The sequence below is a fragment of the Pinus tabuliformis genome, chromosome 5_2 (genome assembly GCF_031772625.1).
Source record: "Pinus tabuliformis cultivar Carrire ecotype Pingquan chromosome 5_2, CPIR1, whole genome shotgun sequence".
NCBI lineage: Eukaryota > Viridiplantae > Streptophyta > Pinopsida > Pinales > Pinaceae > Pinus > Pinus tabuliformis.
Window position 1 is genome coordinate 503,803,523 of NC_142306.1, and position 16,411 is coordinate 503,819,933.

A 16,411-nucleotide genomic window follows, 5' to 3' on the forward strand; every position below is an offset into this window, starting at 1 on the left:
GATGTGGATGGAAAGATAGTCCGTTTTCTTTGTGCTTGCGGTGTACCATTCAATGTGCTTCGCTCTCCCTATTGGCATGAAATGGTAAAGGCCATCAATGAAGCCCCAAAAGGATACAAGGCCCCCAACTATGAGAAAGCTAGAACAGTGTTATTAGAAAGAGAAAAAGCTAAGGTTCAAAGAGCTTTGACACGTTTTACAAATGAGTGGGTAGATTCTGGGGTATCCATTGTATCAGATGGGTGGACAAATATTAGAAACCAACATTTGATAAATGTTCTTGGTGTTTCTTCTAGTGGTGCAGTATTTATTGCATGTCATGACTCCTCCTCCATCACTGCATCTGCACAAAACATTGCAGATCTCCTATTGAAATCAATCAAAGATGTTGGTCTGAATAATGTGGTTCAAGTGATCACAGATAATGCAGCAAATTGTAAGGCAGCAGGAAAAATTATTGAGCGTACTCATCCACACATCTTTTGGTCTGGGTGCCTGGTTCACACATTGAACCTTTTGATGCATGATATTGTGAAACACAAAGAATGTGGGTGGATTGCTGAGGTTTACAGGAGAGGGAAGCAGCTCATTAAATTCATCACAGGGCATACAAGGGTAAACTACTTCTATGGCACTTACTCCAAGTTGCAATTGCTTAAAATTGCAAAGACAAGATTTGCTAGTTATTACCTCACCTTTAGGCGGCTAGTGAAGGTGAGACAAGCTTTAACTAATCTGGTGTGTGCTGAAACATGGGATGAAATTAACACTGACATAGATGGTGCTAATGCAGTCAAGGACACTGTTCTTGACAGTTACTTTTGGGGACAGGTTAAATATGTTTTGCAATTCACCAAACCAATTTATTACATGATCAAGTTTGCAGATTCAGATCGACCAGTAATTGGGGAGGTGTATGAGCAAATGGATAGCATGTTGGGGCAGATTAAAGACATTGTTGAGCCTAAAGATATCAACTTGTACAATTATATTCGTGTAGAGGTGCAAAACCGATGGGAAATGCTAAATGTTCCATTGCATGCATTAGCATATGTTTTGACACCTAAATACTATCATCCATCATGGCTTTCAACACCAGCACCTGGGGAGGGAAGCAGGAGAAAACCACACCAAGATCAAGAGGTTCACCAAAAATATATGGCTGCATTGAGTAAATTAATCCCTGATGAGGAGGAGGCTGCATTGGTATGGAGACAGGTGAGCAACTATACGCTCAACACTGGTCCATTTGGGAGCATGCATGCAATTAAAGATCGAGAGACTTTTTCTGCTCTTGAGTGGTGGAACATGCATGGAGGGGGTACTCCACTTCTACAGAGTTTGGCATTGCGGGTGCTATCACAGGTGGTAAACACTTCTTCTGCAGAGAGGTGTTGGAGCTCTTATTCTTTCATCCACAGTGTTAAAAGGAATAGGTTGAATTTAGACCGGGCAGAGAGCTTGGTTTATGTTCATTACAACTTGCGATTGTTGTCCCATTACTGTGAAGATGCAAAGTCTAATAAAGACTTGTTGATTTGGGACAAGAATCCAGAGGAGCCCAATTTGGAGGATGGAGTGTTGCGACTAGAGCAATTATAGGATGCTCTTATCCAGGTATGTCCATTGTGGTATGAATTTTCCAATTTTCCCTTATAAAGCATTTCTCTAATTCATGTTTTTAATTTTTTTGTTAACTAGTGTTTTTTTTTGCATGAATTTTTTGAGCGATTCTAGGATGATGATGACCGTGTTGATATGCCCCCACCCCCACCCCCATCTGGTCCCTTGGTTCCTAGGTTCCATGGTTCAACACCAACAACAGGGGGTTCTTCTTCATCAGTGTCAGTGCCACAACTTCCACAGGCACCATCTTCTTCATTGCCAACACGTGGAGGCCCGCCACCACGTGGAGGCCCGCCACCACATGGAGGCCCGCCACCACGTTCTATTCGTGGTGGAAGGAGGAGAGATTAGTAGATATATTCACAATCTACTACTTTTTGTCATAGATTACTCATTAGACTTGTAGACTTGTGAATTTGAATTTTGAACCTTTTTGGCTTGGCGGTGATGACCAAGTGACATATTTTGTAAACATTATTATTTGAATTTTGGACATGACAAATGTTGACAGTTGCTCACTTGCTAGATAAATCATAATATGCTCTATGTTTTATGTTTTATAATATGCTTAAATGTTTTATGTTTTATAATATGCTTAAAAATTTGATGTATGTTTGTAATAGCTAGAATATAGATGATTGTTGTACATACTAGTAACTAGAATGGAATCATGGATGCCATATCTATCTTGATTTATGCAAAAATATGCATGTTTTCATGTCTTCTACAATTAATTTGGTATTTGGGATGTTTGTTTTGAGTATAAATGCAAAAAAATATAATATATATATATATATATATATATATATATATATATAGCAGACGCTTCCGCGGACGCTTCGCTTCCTAGATTTTTGGAAAATGACGCTTCGGCGTCCCCGCTTCCAAAAAACGCTTCCGCTTCGCTCCTGCTTCGTGCAACATTGATATAAAGCCACAAAAATAACAATAGAGGGATTCTATGGGGCACAGAAATAACAATATGGGGGTAATAGGGGCACAACAATATAAATAAGGGGTATAACTACAATAGTAATGGGGTAATCACTAGTATTATAGGGACCCAACATGCCCCTCTCCTTCAAAAAAGTGTTGTCCTCAACGCTTGAGTAGTTCTGGATACTTCTGCATAAAATTCTCATCCTCCCATGTGGAATCTTCAGCGGATAAGTTCTTCCACTTGATAAGATACTCTGAAATTGATCGATTTTGTAGCTGTCGAGTTCTTGTTTCTGTGACTGCTTCCGGTTCCAATATAATTTTTCCTTCCTCATCAAGTTCTGGCAATATTGTTTGAATTGGGAGCTTGTCACCTATAACCTTCTTTAAACATGAAACATGGAAAACTGGGTGCAATCGAGAAGCTGCAGGAAGCTCCAATTTGTATGCCATAGTACCAATCTTTTGCAACACCTTGTACGGACCATAATACTTTGGTGATAATTTATTATCCTTCTTAGCTTGCTTTAGGGACATTTTCTTATATGGTTGTAGCCGTAGGAATACCCAATCGCCTTCATCAAAACTTCTTTCACTGTGATGTTGATCTGCCTGTTGTTTCATTCTATTTTGTGCCAACACGAGGTTATCCTTTAAGAGTTGGAGGACTTGTTGTTGATGTTCGATGTGATGTTCCACTGCCTGAACCTTAGAATTTTCTCTTAAATATGATGTGATGGATGGTGGTTGATACCAATAAAGTGCCATAAATGGGGTCATTTTTGTTGCTGTATGGAAGGAAGTGTTATACCACCATTCAGCCAGAGGCAACCATTTGACCCATTGTGTCTGTTTATCAGATACAAAGCAACGAAGATATCCTTCTAAACATTTGTTTACTATCTCAGTTTGCCCATCAGATTGAGGATGATAAGATGAGCTATGAGCTAACTGAGTACCAAGACAAGAAAATAATTTTGTCCAAAAATTTCCAGTGAAAATGGGATCTCTGTCACTTACAATAATCTTTGGGTTTCCATGTAACTTTTGAACTGTTTCCATAAATGCAGTAGAAATTGTACTGGCTTTAAATGGATGTGATAATGCACAAAAGTGTGCATACTTGGTAAGTCTGTCAACTACCACCATGATGACACTCTTTCCCTCAGACTTGGGTAAACCTGTGATAAAATCCATTGAAACCTCCTCCCAACGTTTGCTTGGAATGGATAAAGGTTGTAATAGACCCAGTGTCTTAATTGTTTCAACTTTATTTTGCTGGCAAACCAAACATTCCGCCACAAACTTTTGAATATCTGATTTAAGGCCATCCCAAAAAAATTCCTTCTTAACCCTGTGGTAAGTTTTTAAAAATCCTGAGTGCCCTCCTAAGGGAGAAGTGTGCAATTCCATAAGAATCTTTTGTTTTAGCTGGGAATTCTTACAGAGGTATAAGCGATCTTTGTACCATAACGAATCATTTTGCCAGCTAAATGTATCAGAAGTACTGGAATCTTGTTGTAGCTTTCGAATAAGTGCCCACACTTCTTCGTCATTCTTCCATTCCTCCCTTGCTTCGTTTATCCAATTTGGTTGGATAATAGCAATGGCACACAACAATGCTTCCACATCCTCATTCTTTCTTGAGAGTGCATCCGCCACCACATTTTGCTTCCCTTTTTTGTAGATGATTTCAAAGTCATAACCCAACATCTTTGTGACCCACTTTTGTTGCTCTTCAGAGGATAATCTTTGTTCTAAAAAGTATTTAAGGCTATCATGATCCGTTTTTACCTTGAAGTGTCTTCCCATTAGGTAGGGTTTCCATTTCTTAAGTGCATGGAGTATTGCCAACATTTCCTTCTCATAAATAGCTTTGCTTAAAAACTTTCCCTTGATTGGACGACTTTCAAAAGCAATGGGTCTTTCATCTTGCATTAGAACAACACCAATTCCATTTCCTGAAGCATCACATTCCACAATAAAGGTTTTTGTGAAGTCCGGTGTAGCTAAGACCGGTGCTTGGCACATTGCCTCTTTAAGATGTTCAAAGGCCTTTGTTGCTTCCGGAGTCCATGAAAATGAATCTTTCTTCAATAATGTTGTTAGAGGTGCTGCTATTCTCCCATAATTCTTAACAAACTTGCGATAATACCCTGTCAACCCAAGAAATCCTCGCAAATGCTTTATGGATGTGGGATTTTCCATTCCTTAATGGCTTTAATTTTGCTAGGATCTACCTTAACTCCTTCATGAGATACAATATGACCCAAATATTCCACCTCCTGGACTCCAAAGAAACATTTGGATCTTTTTGCATATAATTGTTTCTCCTCCAATAGTTGTAGCACCCTGTCAACATGTTCAACATGATCCTTCCAAGACTTGCTATAGATTAGTATATCATCAAAAAATACTAACACAAATTTTCTAAGGAATGGTTTGAAAATTGAATTCATCATACCTTGAAATGTTGAAGGTGCATTGGTAAGGCCAAAAGGCATGACCAAAAATTCATAATGACCCTCATGAGTTTTAAATGCTGTTTTCGGAATGTCTTCAATCTTCATTATGATTTGATGATATCCCGAACGAAGATCCAACTTGGTGAAGTAAATTGATCCATGCAATTCATCCAGTAATTCATCAATAACAGGAATGGGGAACTTATCTTTAATAGTGAGCTTGTTGAGCTCCCTATAATCCGGACACATGCGCCATGATCCATCCTTCTTGTGCACCAATACTACTGGAGCTGAGAAAGAACTTTGACTCGGTTGAATTATACCAGCCTCTAGCATTTCTGCAACCATACATTCAATTTCACTTTTTTGGACATAGGGATATCTGTACGGCCTGATGTTTGGAGGAACACTTCCTGGAATAAGAGGAATAGCATGATCATGATCACGCATAGGTGGGAGACCTTTTGGAGTCTCAAATACCTTGGCATGATTGTCCAGGACTTTTTGGAGATCTAGAGAAGTAGATGATTCCAATATGGAAACATCTAGCGAACATAATTGTGCAATTACACCTCTTTGCTCCTTTTTTAGAAGCTTTGTCATGCCATTAGAGCTGATTATCTTTCCTGGTTTCCCTGCAATACCCCTTAATTCAACTTCCTTTCCTTCCGTAGAAAATTTGATGAAAAGTTCTTGAAAATTAAAAGCTATTGTACCCAAGGATTGTAGCCATTGGACTCCTAGTACAACAGCAACACCTCCCATCGGAATGGAAAACATTGGGCTAGTCAATACATATTCTCCCATGGATAGCTTCATATTATGGCACTTTCCAGAGCAATTTATTGTTCCTCCATTTGCAATCATCACTTGACACACTGGTGCTGGATATAGGAAGCAATTCAATTCTTTTGCTACCCTACAATGAATAAAATTGTGGGTGCTTCCTGAATCAATCAACACTATTACCTTTTTCTTCTTGATTTGTCCTTCTATCTTGATGGTTTGAGGAGTGGTAATTCCCGCCATTGCATTACAAGATATGGTCGGATTTATTTGTTCTTCATCTAGGCTTTGTTCCTGGAGTATATCTTCTTCTTTTGACCTTTCTTGCTCCTTTTCTTCTTCCTCTTCACAATCTATGTAGAATAATTTCTTCTCAGCACACTTATGACCTTTAGTGTATTTGCTATCACAACTGTAACAAAGCCCTTTTGCTCTTTTTTCTTCCAATTGTTTTGGTGTCAACCTTATAGGTTGTGGAAGACTAGGGGCAACAACACTTCCGTCTTTATAGTTGTGAGTGGTATGCTTCTTGGTTGCCATTATTTTGCTTTCCATTTTTCTTGCTAACCTAAATGCCTTCTCTAATGAATCAGGTTCCCAAAGGCGAACATCATGTTGGATATTATCCTTTAAAGACCCTATGAACACATCAATCCTATGCTCCTCTGGAATATCTTTTACCCTTATGTTCAATTTTTGGAACTCCTCAATGTGTTCCATTACTGAACCCTTTTGTTTGAGACTTATCAATTGGCTAAAAAAAGTGTTGCTTTTTGTATCTTCATAATGTGCTATCAATTCTTCCGTAAAAATTGCCCAAGTGATAAATTGTTTACGAGAGCAAAGCCATTGATACCATACAAACTGATTTGGTTCCAAATATACAGTTGCCATACGTACCTTTTGTGCGTTTTGCACATTATTGAGATCGAAGAATTGCTCCATCTGTAATATCCATGTGGCGGGATCCTTGCCATCAAACTTCCTCATATCGATTTTTGGAATATGGTGATTCTTCGATCCAACATTAGCGTCTATGGAATCATGATTAACATTTCTTTTGTTCTCATCATGAGTTTCCTTTACTACCTTTTCACCATTAGTGACCCTTTCTTGTAGCAACTTCTTCAATTCTTCCATGTCTGTCTTCAAATCTATCTTCAAATCTGCCATTTATCTCTTCAAATCTGTTTTCGAATCATCCATCTTAGCTTCCATGCCCTTTATCTTAGATTCCACGCCATTTATCTTAGATTCCACGCCACTTATCTTAGCTTCTGTTAGCTTTTGTGAGCGTGACATTTGTTGCACTTGTTCTTGTAATTTTGATATATCATGTAGCATTTCTTCCTCTTCTTCACGAGTCATGCTAGAGCTTTCAGGTTCCTTACTAGGTGTTTGCATTTTCTTGCCTCGGGGCACCAGTTAGCGATAATAATGCTTTACTATGCCCTTTGAATTCCGTTAAACAAAGCTTACACAAAAATTAAAAAAAAAACTACACACCTTTTTTCACTTTATAGAAGCCTGATATTGAATCTGATGTATCTCTGTAATTTTGGATCATCCAGTTCTGAAATTGCTACCTGTAGTAGCCTTCTGCGTCCTCTTTCCAATGCCACAAGTCTGAGCCAAATTCGATTCTCCAAGGAAGATTTATGTGAAATCTCCCACAGCGACTTGCTTTTAGACTGGTTCAGTAGAGCGAACTTGTACGACGTGCCACGAGTCACTGTTTCAACCTTTGAATTTGAAACACACACACAAGAAACTACAGTCCGTCCTCTTTCTGTACCTTCTTACGAAATTTCAATTTGATCCCCAGAGAGAAAGTTATGACGATTTTCCCCAGGTCACCTGTTTTGAATGTAATTCAGGAGTCTGCAAAAAGACCAAAGCTCTGAAATTCGTACCCAAGGTTCAGTGCGATTTCTTCTCAAATGGGTTTTTTTTGCGACTTCTGAAACATCACAGAAAAGAAGTTATAGCGAAAATTCCACGATGACCTGTTTGGAGCAGCGAAACCCTAGAATCCAAAGCTCTGATACCAAATGTTATGAAACCAGCTCAAGAAAAGATAGAAAATATAGATCAACGCCTTAGAATTCAGTCTCTTCGAGGGTGCAACCTCCTTTACATTACATAAATGAACAATTCTTGGATGATACAAATGACAAAACCGCCTTTCTATATATAGGAGTCTAAGGAGTCACAATATAATCCAGCCGACCTAACAATAATAATATAAAGCCACAAAAAATAACAATAGAGGGATTCTATGGGGCACAGAAATAACAATATGGGGGTAATAGGGGCACAACAATATAAATAAGGGGTATAACTACAATAGTAATGGGGTAATCACTAGTATTATAGGGACCCAACATTTTGTCATTGTATATATCGTTTAGGTGTTTTCTTGTTGTCGTGCAACTACAGATCCGAGGAAGAAACCCGTGTAGAGTCTAGATTTAAGCCTTGGAGTGTAAGATTTGGATCTCTAGGGGTTTATTTGCATAATTTTGCAGTACAAGGTTTTCAAAAAGTTTTAAATCTGGAAAATTTTGTAAGGGTTTCAAATAAATCTGAAGCAAAAGGATTTAACATTTTAATCAGAATATTTGGGGTTTTCTGGCTACCATTTGTCTTAGTTTTTCAATCTGCGGGTTGGGCCTTCATTTCGCTGCAAAATTTTGAAATTTTTTAGGAAACCATTTTCTTCTCCTTTGCTGTTGCCATTGCTCCTCCATTCCTGCATTTTTCCTTCCCCTGTTGTTCGAGCTCCTTGCCAAACCCTTCATGTCCCTTACCCTTCTCTTCTACGCTGCTTGTAGCCTTTTCCACCTGCAAGAAATGCCCACAGCTCCATTCGACTGCTATCCCAGACTCCAAATCCGTTGCCTTATTCCTCCACGCAACTCCTCCAACGTGCAGTCTTCTTCCTGCCACCATCATTCCTTACCTCCGTGGCTCCTTCAACTTGTGTCTCCCTTTCCCATACGCTGCCCCCTGCGTGCTGCCATCACTCCATTCGCTGCCTGCATTAAACCCTTCACGCTGTCCTTATCGCTGCCATCCTCCCTAACTTGTCCGCAACTCCAGCTCTCCACGACCTTTCCTCTTTACCTTCGTTTCTCACCCCATCCGCCCCTGCAATTTTCTCATCAAATCCGTGCACTCCACACTGCTCTGCCTGTAAACTCCTCTCCTTTGCCGCAACTCCCTCTTGCTCTTTCCCTTCGCTGGCTTACTTTGAGCTCTTTCATTGTCCGCCGTCAATGCCTGCACAAACCCAACACGCTTCAATTTTTATTATTTTTTATTTTCACTTATATGCACGAGTTATGTAAGTTTTTTTTTTAATTCTTTATGTTAGCTTAGGGTTAGGCTTCATATAAAATCGGTCTTTGGGTTAGACTTATTTTAAAATTTCGATTTCTTTTTTGGGTTCGTTGCTTTTCGATTTTTTATGTTTATTTTTTGATTTGATTTTGTTTTACATTTTTTAATTTTTTTATTTTACTTGTGATTTTGATTTTGATTTTTATTTACATTCAAAGCTAAGTTGCACAAAACGGGTAAACAGGTACGAGTTTTCGAAACGGGAAGTGATACGAAACGCGACCTCCCCAAATTTTGGAAACGGGGAAACGCGAATATATATATATATATATGTGTGTGTGTGTGTGTGCAATGATAAAGCATAAATGATACATTATAATTTATTACACTTAAACGTTAAGATTTAATTTACATCACATTTACTCATGAATGATCACATAATGAAAATAAAAATATCGGAATATCCAAAAGCAACCTTTATTATATATCCAAATCTCAAAATTAACCTTTATTTATATTAATATATGAGGCTGCAAGTACAATAAAGACTATAAGGCTGCAAGAGAGAGATCCAAATCGGGATTTTCTACATCCACATCCCATTCTTTAGAAGGACCACTGTTGTATTGGGAATCTCCTCCTACATAGTCGAACGACCTTAGTGCTCTTGATTAAATACACGTTTCATATCCTAGTACCCTACATGATTTTGATTATTGGGAGTTTCCCCTGCATAGAGGGCTTGGTTCTCTTGATTAAATACAAGTTCCATACCCTAGTACATGATAAAATCCAATGGAAACATTGCAATCCCTCCAATCCTGAAATCCTGAAAAACAAATAAATCTGCGGGATTTTGAGTGAGATCTAAAATTCTACTTTCTCCATATGAAATCCAATGAGGGCGAAAGTTGAAACCACTCTCAAACATCCCGAGTCATTTCATGGTAATGTTAAAAATTTAAGTAAAAGGATGAAAATGAAAAATAAAGGAGAATATCACTTTTACTTTAAGAATTTAACATTACCATGAACTGCATATCCCTCAAACTTCCTGATGAACTGCATATCAACACTAGGGCAAGAATTCACTTTTATAACTTTAGACACGCATTTAGAAGCAACAAGAAGTCACTAACATACCCTAAAAGTAAATTAAAAAACAAATTAAAAAAAAATTAAAAAAAACACAAGTTAATGAGAAAACGTGGGTTGTACGGCCCTAAAATGTGTTTCCGGTCGTACTGGCCACATTTCCCAAAATGGAAACGTGGCAGTACGGCCAGAAACGCCTTTCACGGCCATACCAAACGCGTTTCCACGTTTCGTACCCGTTTTCGTACGGAAACGGACCTCTATACCACGTTTCCTGCAACATAGATTCAAAGTACATAAAAAATTCTAAAACATTAAAAAGCCTAAAAAATTTAAAAAATTTAAAAATCTAAAACATTAAAAAATCTAAAAAATAAAAAATCTAAAACATCTAAAGTTTAAAAAATCTTCATTTTTGTGACTTGAGATTAGCAAAGAATTAAATTAAAATAGGATTTGCGCTAATATATTAAAAATTTTAATGTGGCCCATGGCCCATTAAAATTTCTATTTGTTAACCCTTTTAATTTACTTTTGTCACATTAAAATTTTGATCTCTTCATTTTACCACATTAAATTAATTTCCCAAGGAATAATTAAATTGTTCATCTAAAGTTTATTGGTGTCTTTTTATGGTAAATGATTTCTCTATTGGCAAGTGCGATTAATGTTTTAAGAAATTATATTGCCTAATGATAAATTATTCTAGATCTAGGTTATTAATGAAAATCATTTTAAATCTGGAATCATTGCTTCGCATTTAAATTTCATAATTTAATTGCTAGATAAAGTTTTGGGCATTGATCATTCATGATCGTCACTATTTGTCACATTTATAAATTGCTTTTATTTAGTCTATGGTTAATAAAGAATAAATGCACTGGTCTATAGTCATTTCTATGTTGTGGTTGTGTTAGTGTTTGATCTATTAATCTGAGTTAATCAAGACTCATTTACATTCGTGAAATTGCCCGTCTCTAAGTCTCCTAGAGCATGTGTTCAACAAGGTTTTCTCATTCATTCACCTTAGGGACTACCCCCCTTGAGTTGTCTAGGAGAGGGTCTAAACAGAGTGAGTAAGGATTGGAGTGATAACCCTTACTTTGAGCATTGTCGCGGTGCCTAGACACTTTGTGCGACAACATATTTAGGCGCCGTTGCCGGGGATAGAGTTTTTTTGTCCTTGGTCCTCGCGACATTTTTTTAATCATCACATCTTTTCTGCTATTCATTAACCCGTCAAGCGGCACAACATTTTTTGGTGCCGTTGCCGGGAATATTTTGCTCGGCGTTTCATTGACATTTCCTCATCATTCTTCTCATTTCTCATCTCTCATTCCAGCCGGCAAAGCCAACACTTTTGGCATTGCCACCAAGGACCAATTTATTGGACTTTGGCTTTACGACATTTCATTTCATTTTTCTGACGTCATTTTGTCTCTCCATCATAACTCTCGTCATCTCTCATCTAATCCTTTCATCTTCACTTTCTGCACCTGGACATTCTGGTTGGTTTCCTGTTTGGGTGGCGACCATACTTATTCATTCATTTAATCCCAAATAAGGAGCCCTCCCTAGATATCCATCTGCCTCCATCCACTAAGTTTTTCGGTTTCACCTTTAGTCTCTTTGTGAGAGATTCATGCTCAAGTGGTGACTCCACTTCTTCCATTTCTTACAAGAATTTTTGCTAGAAGCTCGCTTCTTGTAGATGTTTTGATTTTTTGAGCAGGGATCTCTCTCTCTGATATCCATTTTACCCATATTTTCCCTGTCATCATGGAATATGACTTGTTTGCTCCTTGTGATTTTACTAATATTCAGGGAGCTCCGCATGGATGTCCTTCCTTTTTTGGTGAAGCCATCGATGAATTTCCTCCTTTTCAAGGTAACAATGCTTTTACTGCCGAAGATCACCTTCAGAATGTCAGCCTCTTTGTAAACAAGTGTCTCCCATATTCTAAATATGAAGATGTGAAGATGAAGATTTTCATTCTTACCTTATCTGGAGATGCTTTTGATTGGTATGTTAATTTCCCTAATAACACTTGATTCTCTACAATTAATCATTGATGCCTTTGAAGATAAATATGGAGATAAAGACAAAGTCAAAGAAAAAGCTGAAGTAAAGAAAACTATAGAAGTTGAAAATGATTTCAAGGAGTTAATTCAAATGGTTAAAAACATACAGTTAAATCAGGCTCAAGTAAGCAAGAATGCAGAAGTTAATCAGGCTCAACTTATTAAAAATATGGAACTTAATCAAGCAACATTGACAGCTGATCACACCAGGGAAATTAATTCTATGCAAAGCAAGTTAATAGCCCTAGAGGAAAAGATGACAATCATGGAATTTAATCATTCAAATCAAGTCACTGCCATGGAAGCAAGTTATCAAGAAGAAATAAGTTCGATTCAGAACAGATTGTCAACTATGGATGAAGAAATGACCATCATGATATTCGATTATAATAATCAGTTAGCTACCATGCAAGCAAATCATAAGAAAGAGATAAACTATATGCAAAACTGCTTCATGGGCATGAAAGCAAAGAATGATAAAATTATAAAGGACATGGAAGCTAGTCAGATATGTCTTCAGAATAGGTTATTGACCATGGAGGAAAACCATGCCAAGGAAATCAATGCTATGAAGGTTGAACGCTCTAACCAGATGGATGCCATAACAATACAGGTACAAAAATTTCAACATTGGTCAGAGGATGAAAGAAACAAGGAAACATTAAGAGATCATAATCCTCCTTGTTTGCTGCAGCAAGCTCCATCTTATTATGAGGAGGTCATTTGTTCCACTGAAAAGTGGCTAATTGATGGTGAGCCAGATAAAATGGAAATTGATAAAAATCAGGTTGATGCTTACATGTTTGATCCACCGGTCATAACAGATCAGGTTCATAAAGAAGCGCAAGTCACAAAAGTCTTGAACATTCCAAATTTTCCATACGAGTGTTTTTTAGATCAACAAGGAAGTTATATGCCGACCGCATCATCAACATCACAACCTGCCATAAAGAAAAAACGCAAGAGAAAGAGAATGAGAAAGTGGTTTGATTCATCTGATGGCCATGAGCAGCTTGATTTTCGGATAGGAAAAAGTCTTACCGTGTGCAGGATTGGACATGGCACATCTGAGAAACAACAAACAGATTTGCCTAAAAGCAAGCAAATGCTCAACATACACTAATTGAACACATCTTGATGCCATGGGGTATCCTTTGTATTGTATTCCTATCCCTACACCCTTTTTATTTTTAGTATTTTATTGTTTTTAGGTAGATGCTTTTCGTGTTATTAGGATAGTTCATAAACGAAGAGCTTATATCTTTCCTGTGCTTAACGTTATATGATGATTTTTGGATGGATGCTACCTATGTTATTTTGTGTGTTGTGTGGATGCAGATTCTGGATTCTCACATTCCTCTGGTGCAACAAAGTGCCCCCAAGTAGAGCCAGACGTTGACCACTACGTGTCAACGACCCATAGCAGTATACCCCCTTTTTTCGCAAAAGGGATAGCGCTTGACTGATGTGTTCGTTCCGTACAACTATGATCATCAGTTTCACTTCCAAGATGTTATGCAAACCCTTTCTGCATGTTTATAATGTAAATAATCTCAGCAGATCCGTGTTGTGTATGTAATTGCCTAGGTAAACCTACTTTTCTGGTGACGATCTACATTCCGAGAGGTTTTTTGTCTCACCGATATATTCTCGAATGGTTGTCGGAGTTTTCCTTTAGTCTTACCCCAAAGTCGGAATGGATTTTGTTATTGGGATCTTAGGTGAGTCCTAGTGTTCTAGATCGAGTCTATGTAAAAGTGATTTGGGAATAATCCTAACTATTTGGTTAGGTTATTTTATTAGAAATTGCTTGGTTTGCTAGATTATATTTGTGTCGCAGAATTGGGTAGTTTGTGAGGGTCTATTACAAATGGGTTTTCCCCTTTATGATCTAAAAAATATGAAAATCATGATGTAAAGTGTCTTGAGGGTTGGAAGAATAATTTATCCCCTCCTTGGTTAATTAATTAAATTTTCTGGCCGACAATTAATTAAAATTCTAAGCCAAAAATTTAATTAATTCTCGGTCCTAGGCAAATTTAAATTCTCCAAAGGCAAAATTCGTCGATCCTTAAAAATAAAATTTTAAGATGGTCCAGGGACTAAGGGAAATTAATTATTTTGATAAATTTTGGGGAAATTAATTCAACAATTTAATTTTTGAATTAATTAAAATGCATTTAATTGAAAATTTCGAATTTCCCCAAATATTTAAATATTTCGATGGATGAGATTAAAAGAAATTTTAATCCTCATCAACAGTCGAGATTGCTTTGACGAGGATCACTCGAACTAGCCGTTGGAGGATTTATCTTTAAATAAGAAGTCATTTGTTAGTCAATGGATCTGACTTTTGAGTCATGTGCTTAGCAAGAAGCTCTTGTGTAATCTTTTTTCGGATAATAAAGAAAGACTTTGGGGTTAAGTTTTGCTGGTGTTACTCTCCATGGGAATACTGTAAGATGTATTGTTTTCATGCATAATTTTTTCTAAAGCCATTGATGATAGCTTCTAAAGAGTGATTTGAGTACATGTATCTTGCTCAGTTGCTAGGGTTTGAATAATAATCTAAATTCTGATTGTAATAGCATGTATCTCTATTTGTTTGAGTTTTCTTATTATTTTCTCGCTCTATTTTTAATGGTTGGATCGAGTTTTGCAGGGAAGTCTTGATGTTAGATCCTCGGGCGTTAGGGGAAGTTTTCAGTTGGACCAGCCAACTCTTGATCCGTGTTTTCTGAAGAGTCTAGTAAAATTAATCTCAGGCTTATCATAAGATTTTTTGTTGGTGATGCATGAAGGGTTTCGAGCTAGCACCTCCTTAAAATTTAAAAATTTATTTGTGTGAGAAATTGATAGATTTGGCTATTGAGAGCTTTAGATCATCAGATCTGGGGGCGGAGTTGGACTCATACTCCTTAGATCTGATAGATCTACCATTCTTGTGCATAGATCTATAAATTATTTTTGGTTTTCTGACTTTGGTTTTTCTGGGTTTTAGTTTTAATCATTGTCTATATCGTTTGGGTGTTTTCTTGTTGTTGTGCAGCTACAGATCTGAGGAAGAAACCTATGTAGAGTCCAAATCTAGGCCCTGGAGGGTAAGATCTGGATCTTTGGGGGTTTATTTGCATAATTTTGCAGGGATATTATTCAAAAGATTTTGCAGTCCAAGGTTTTCAAAAGGTTTTAAATTTGGAAAATTTTATAAGGGTTTCAAATAAATTTGAAGCAAAAGGATTTAACATTTTAATCAGAATTTCTGGGGTTTTCTGGCTACCATTTGTCTGAGTTTTTCGATCTGCTGGTTGGGTTTTCGTTTCGCTGCAAAATTTCGAAATTTTTTAGGATACCCTTTTCTTCTCCCTTGCTACTGCCATTGCTCTTCCATTCCTGCGTTTTTCCTTCCCCTACTATTCGAGCTCCTTTCCAAACCCTTCAAGTCCCTTATCCTTCTCTTCTGCGCTACCTACAACCTTTTCCACATGCAAAAAATGCCCATAGCTCCATTCGACTGCTGTCCCAGACTTCAAATCTGCTGCCTTATTCCCCCACGCAGCTTCTCCAACGTGCAGTCTTCTTCCTGCCGCCATCATTCCTTACCTCTGTGGCTCCTTCAACCTGTGTGTCTTCCTTTCCCATACGCTGCCTCCTTTCCCATACGCTGCTCCTTGCGTGCTGCCATTGCTCCATTCGTTGCCTGCATTAAATCCTTCACGCTATCCTTCTTGTTGCTGCCATCCTCCCTAACCTATCCGCAGCTCCAACTCTCCATGACCTTTCCTTGTTACCTGCGTTTCTCACCCCATCCGTCCTTTCGATTTTCTCATCAAATCCACACACTCCACACTGCTCTGCCTGCAAACTCCTCTCCTTTGCCTGCAAACTCCTCTTGCTCTTTCCCCTCACTGGCTTACTTCGAGCTATTTCACTGTCCACCGTCAATGCTTGCATAAACCCAACACGCTTCGATTTTTTATTTTATTTTTATTTTCACTTATATGCACAAGTTAGGTTAGTTTTTGTTTTAATTTAGTTTTTATTGTTTATGTTAGCTTAGGGTTAGGCTTCATATA

At 37.7% G+C, this 16,411-nt stretch overlaps 1 protein-coding gene across 1 annotated transcript in view; it reads left to right on the forward strand.

Moving 5' to 3' along the window:
* Positions 1-13,458, forward strand: part of LOC149159896 (uncharacterized) — a 69,605-nt gene extending 56,147 nt beyond the window's left edge. Inside the window, exons 3-4 of the mRNA XM_089434459.1 lie at positions 12,338-12,459; positions 13,030-13,458. Coding sequence (XP_089290585.1) covers positions 12,338-12,459; positions 13,030-13,458 — 551 coding nt within the window. The remainder of the gene's footprint in view (positions 1-12,337; positions 12,460-13,029) is intronic.
* Positions 13,459-16,411: the final 2,953 nt, after the last annotated feature.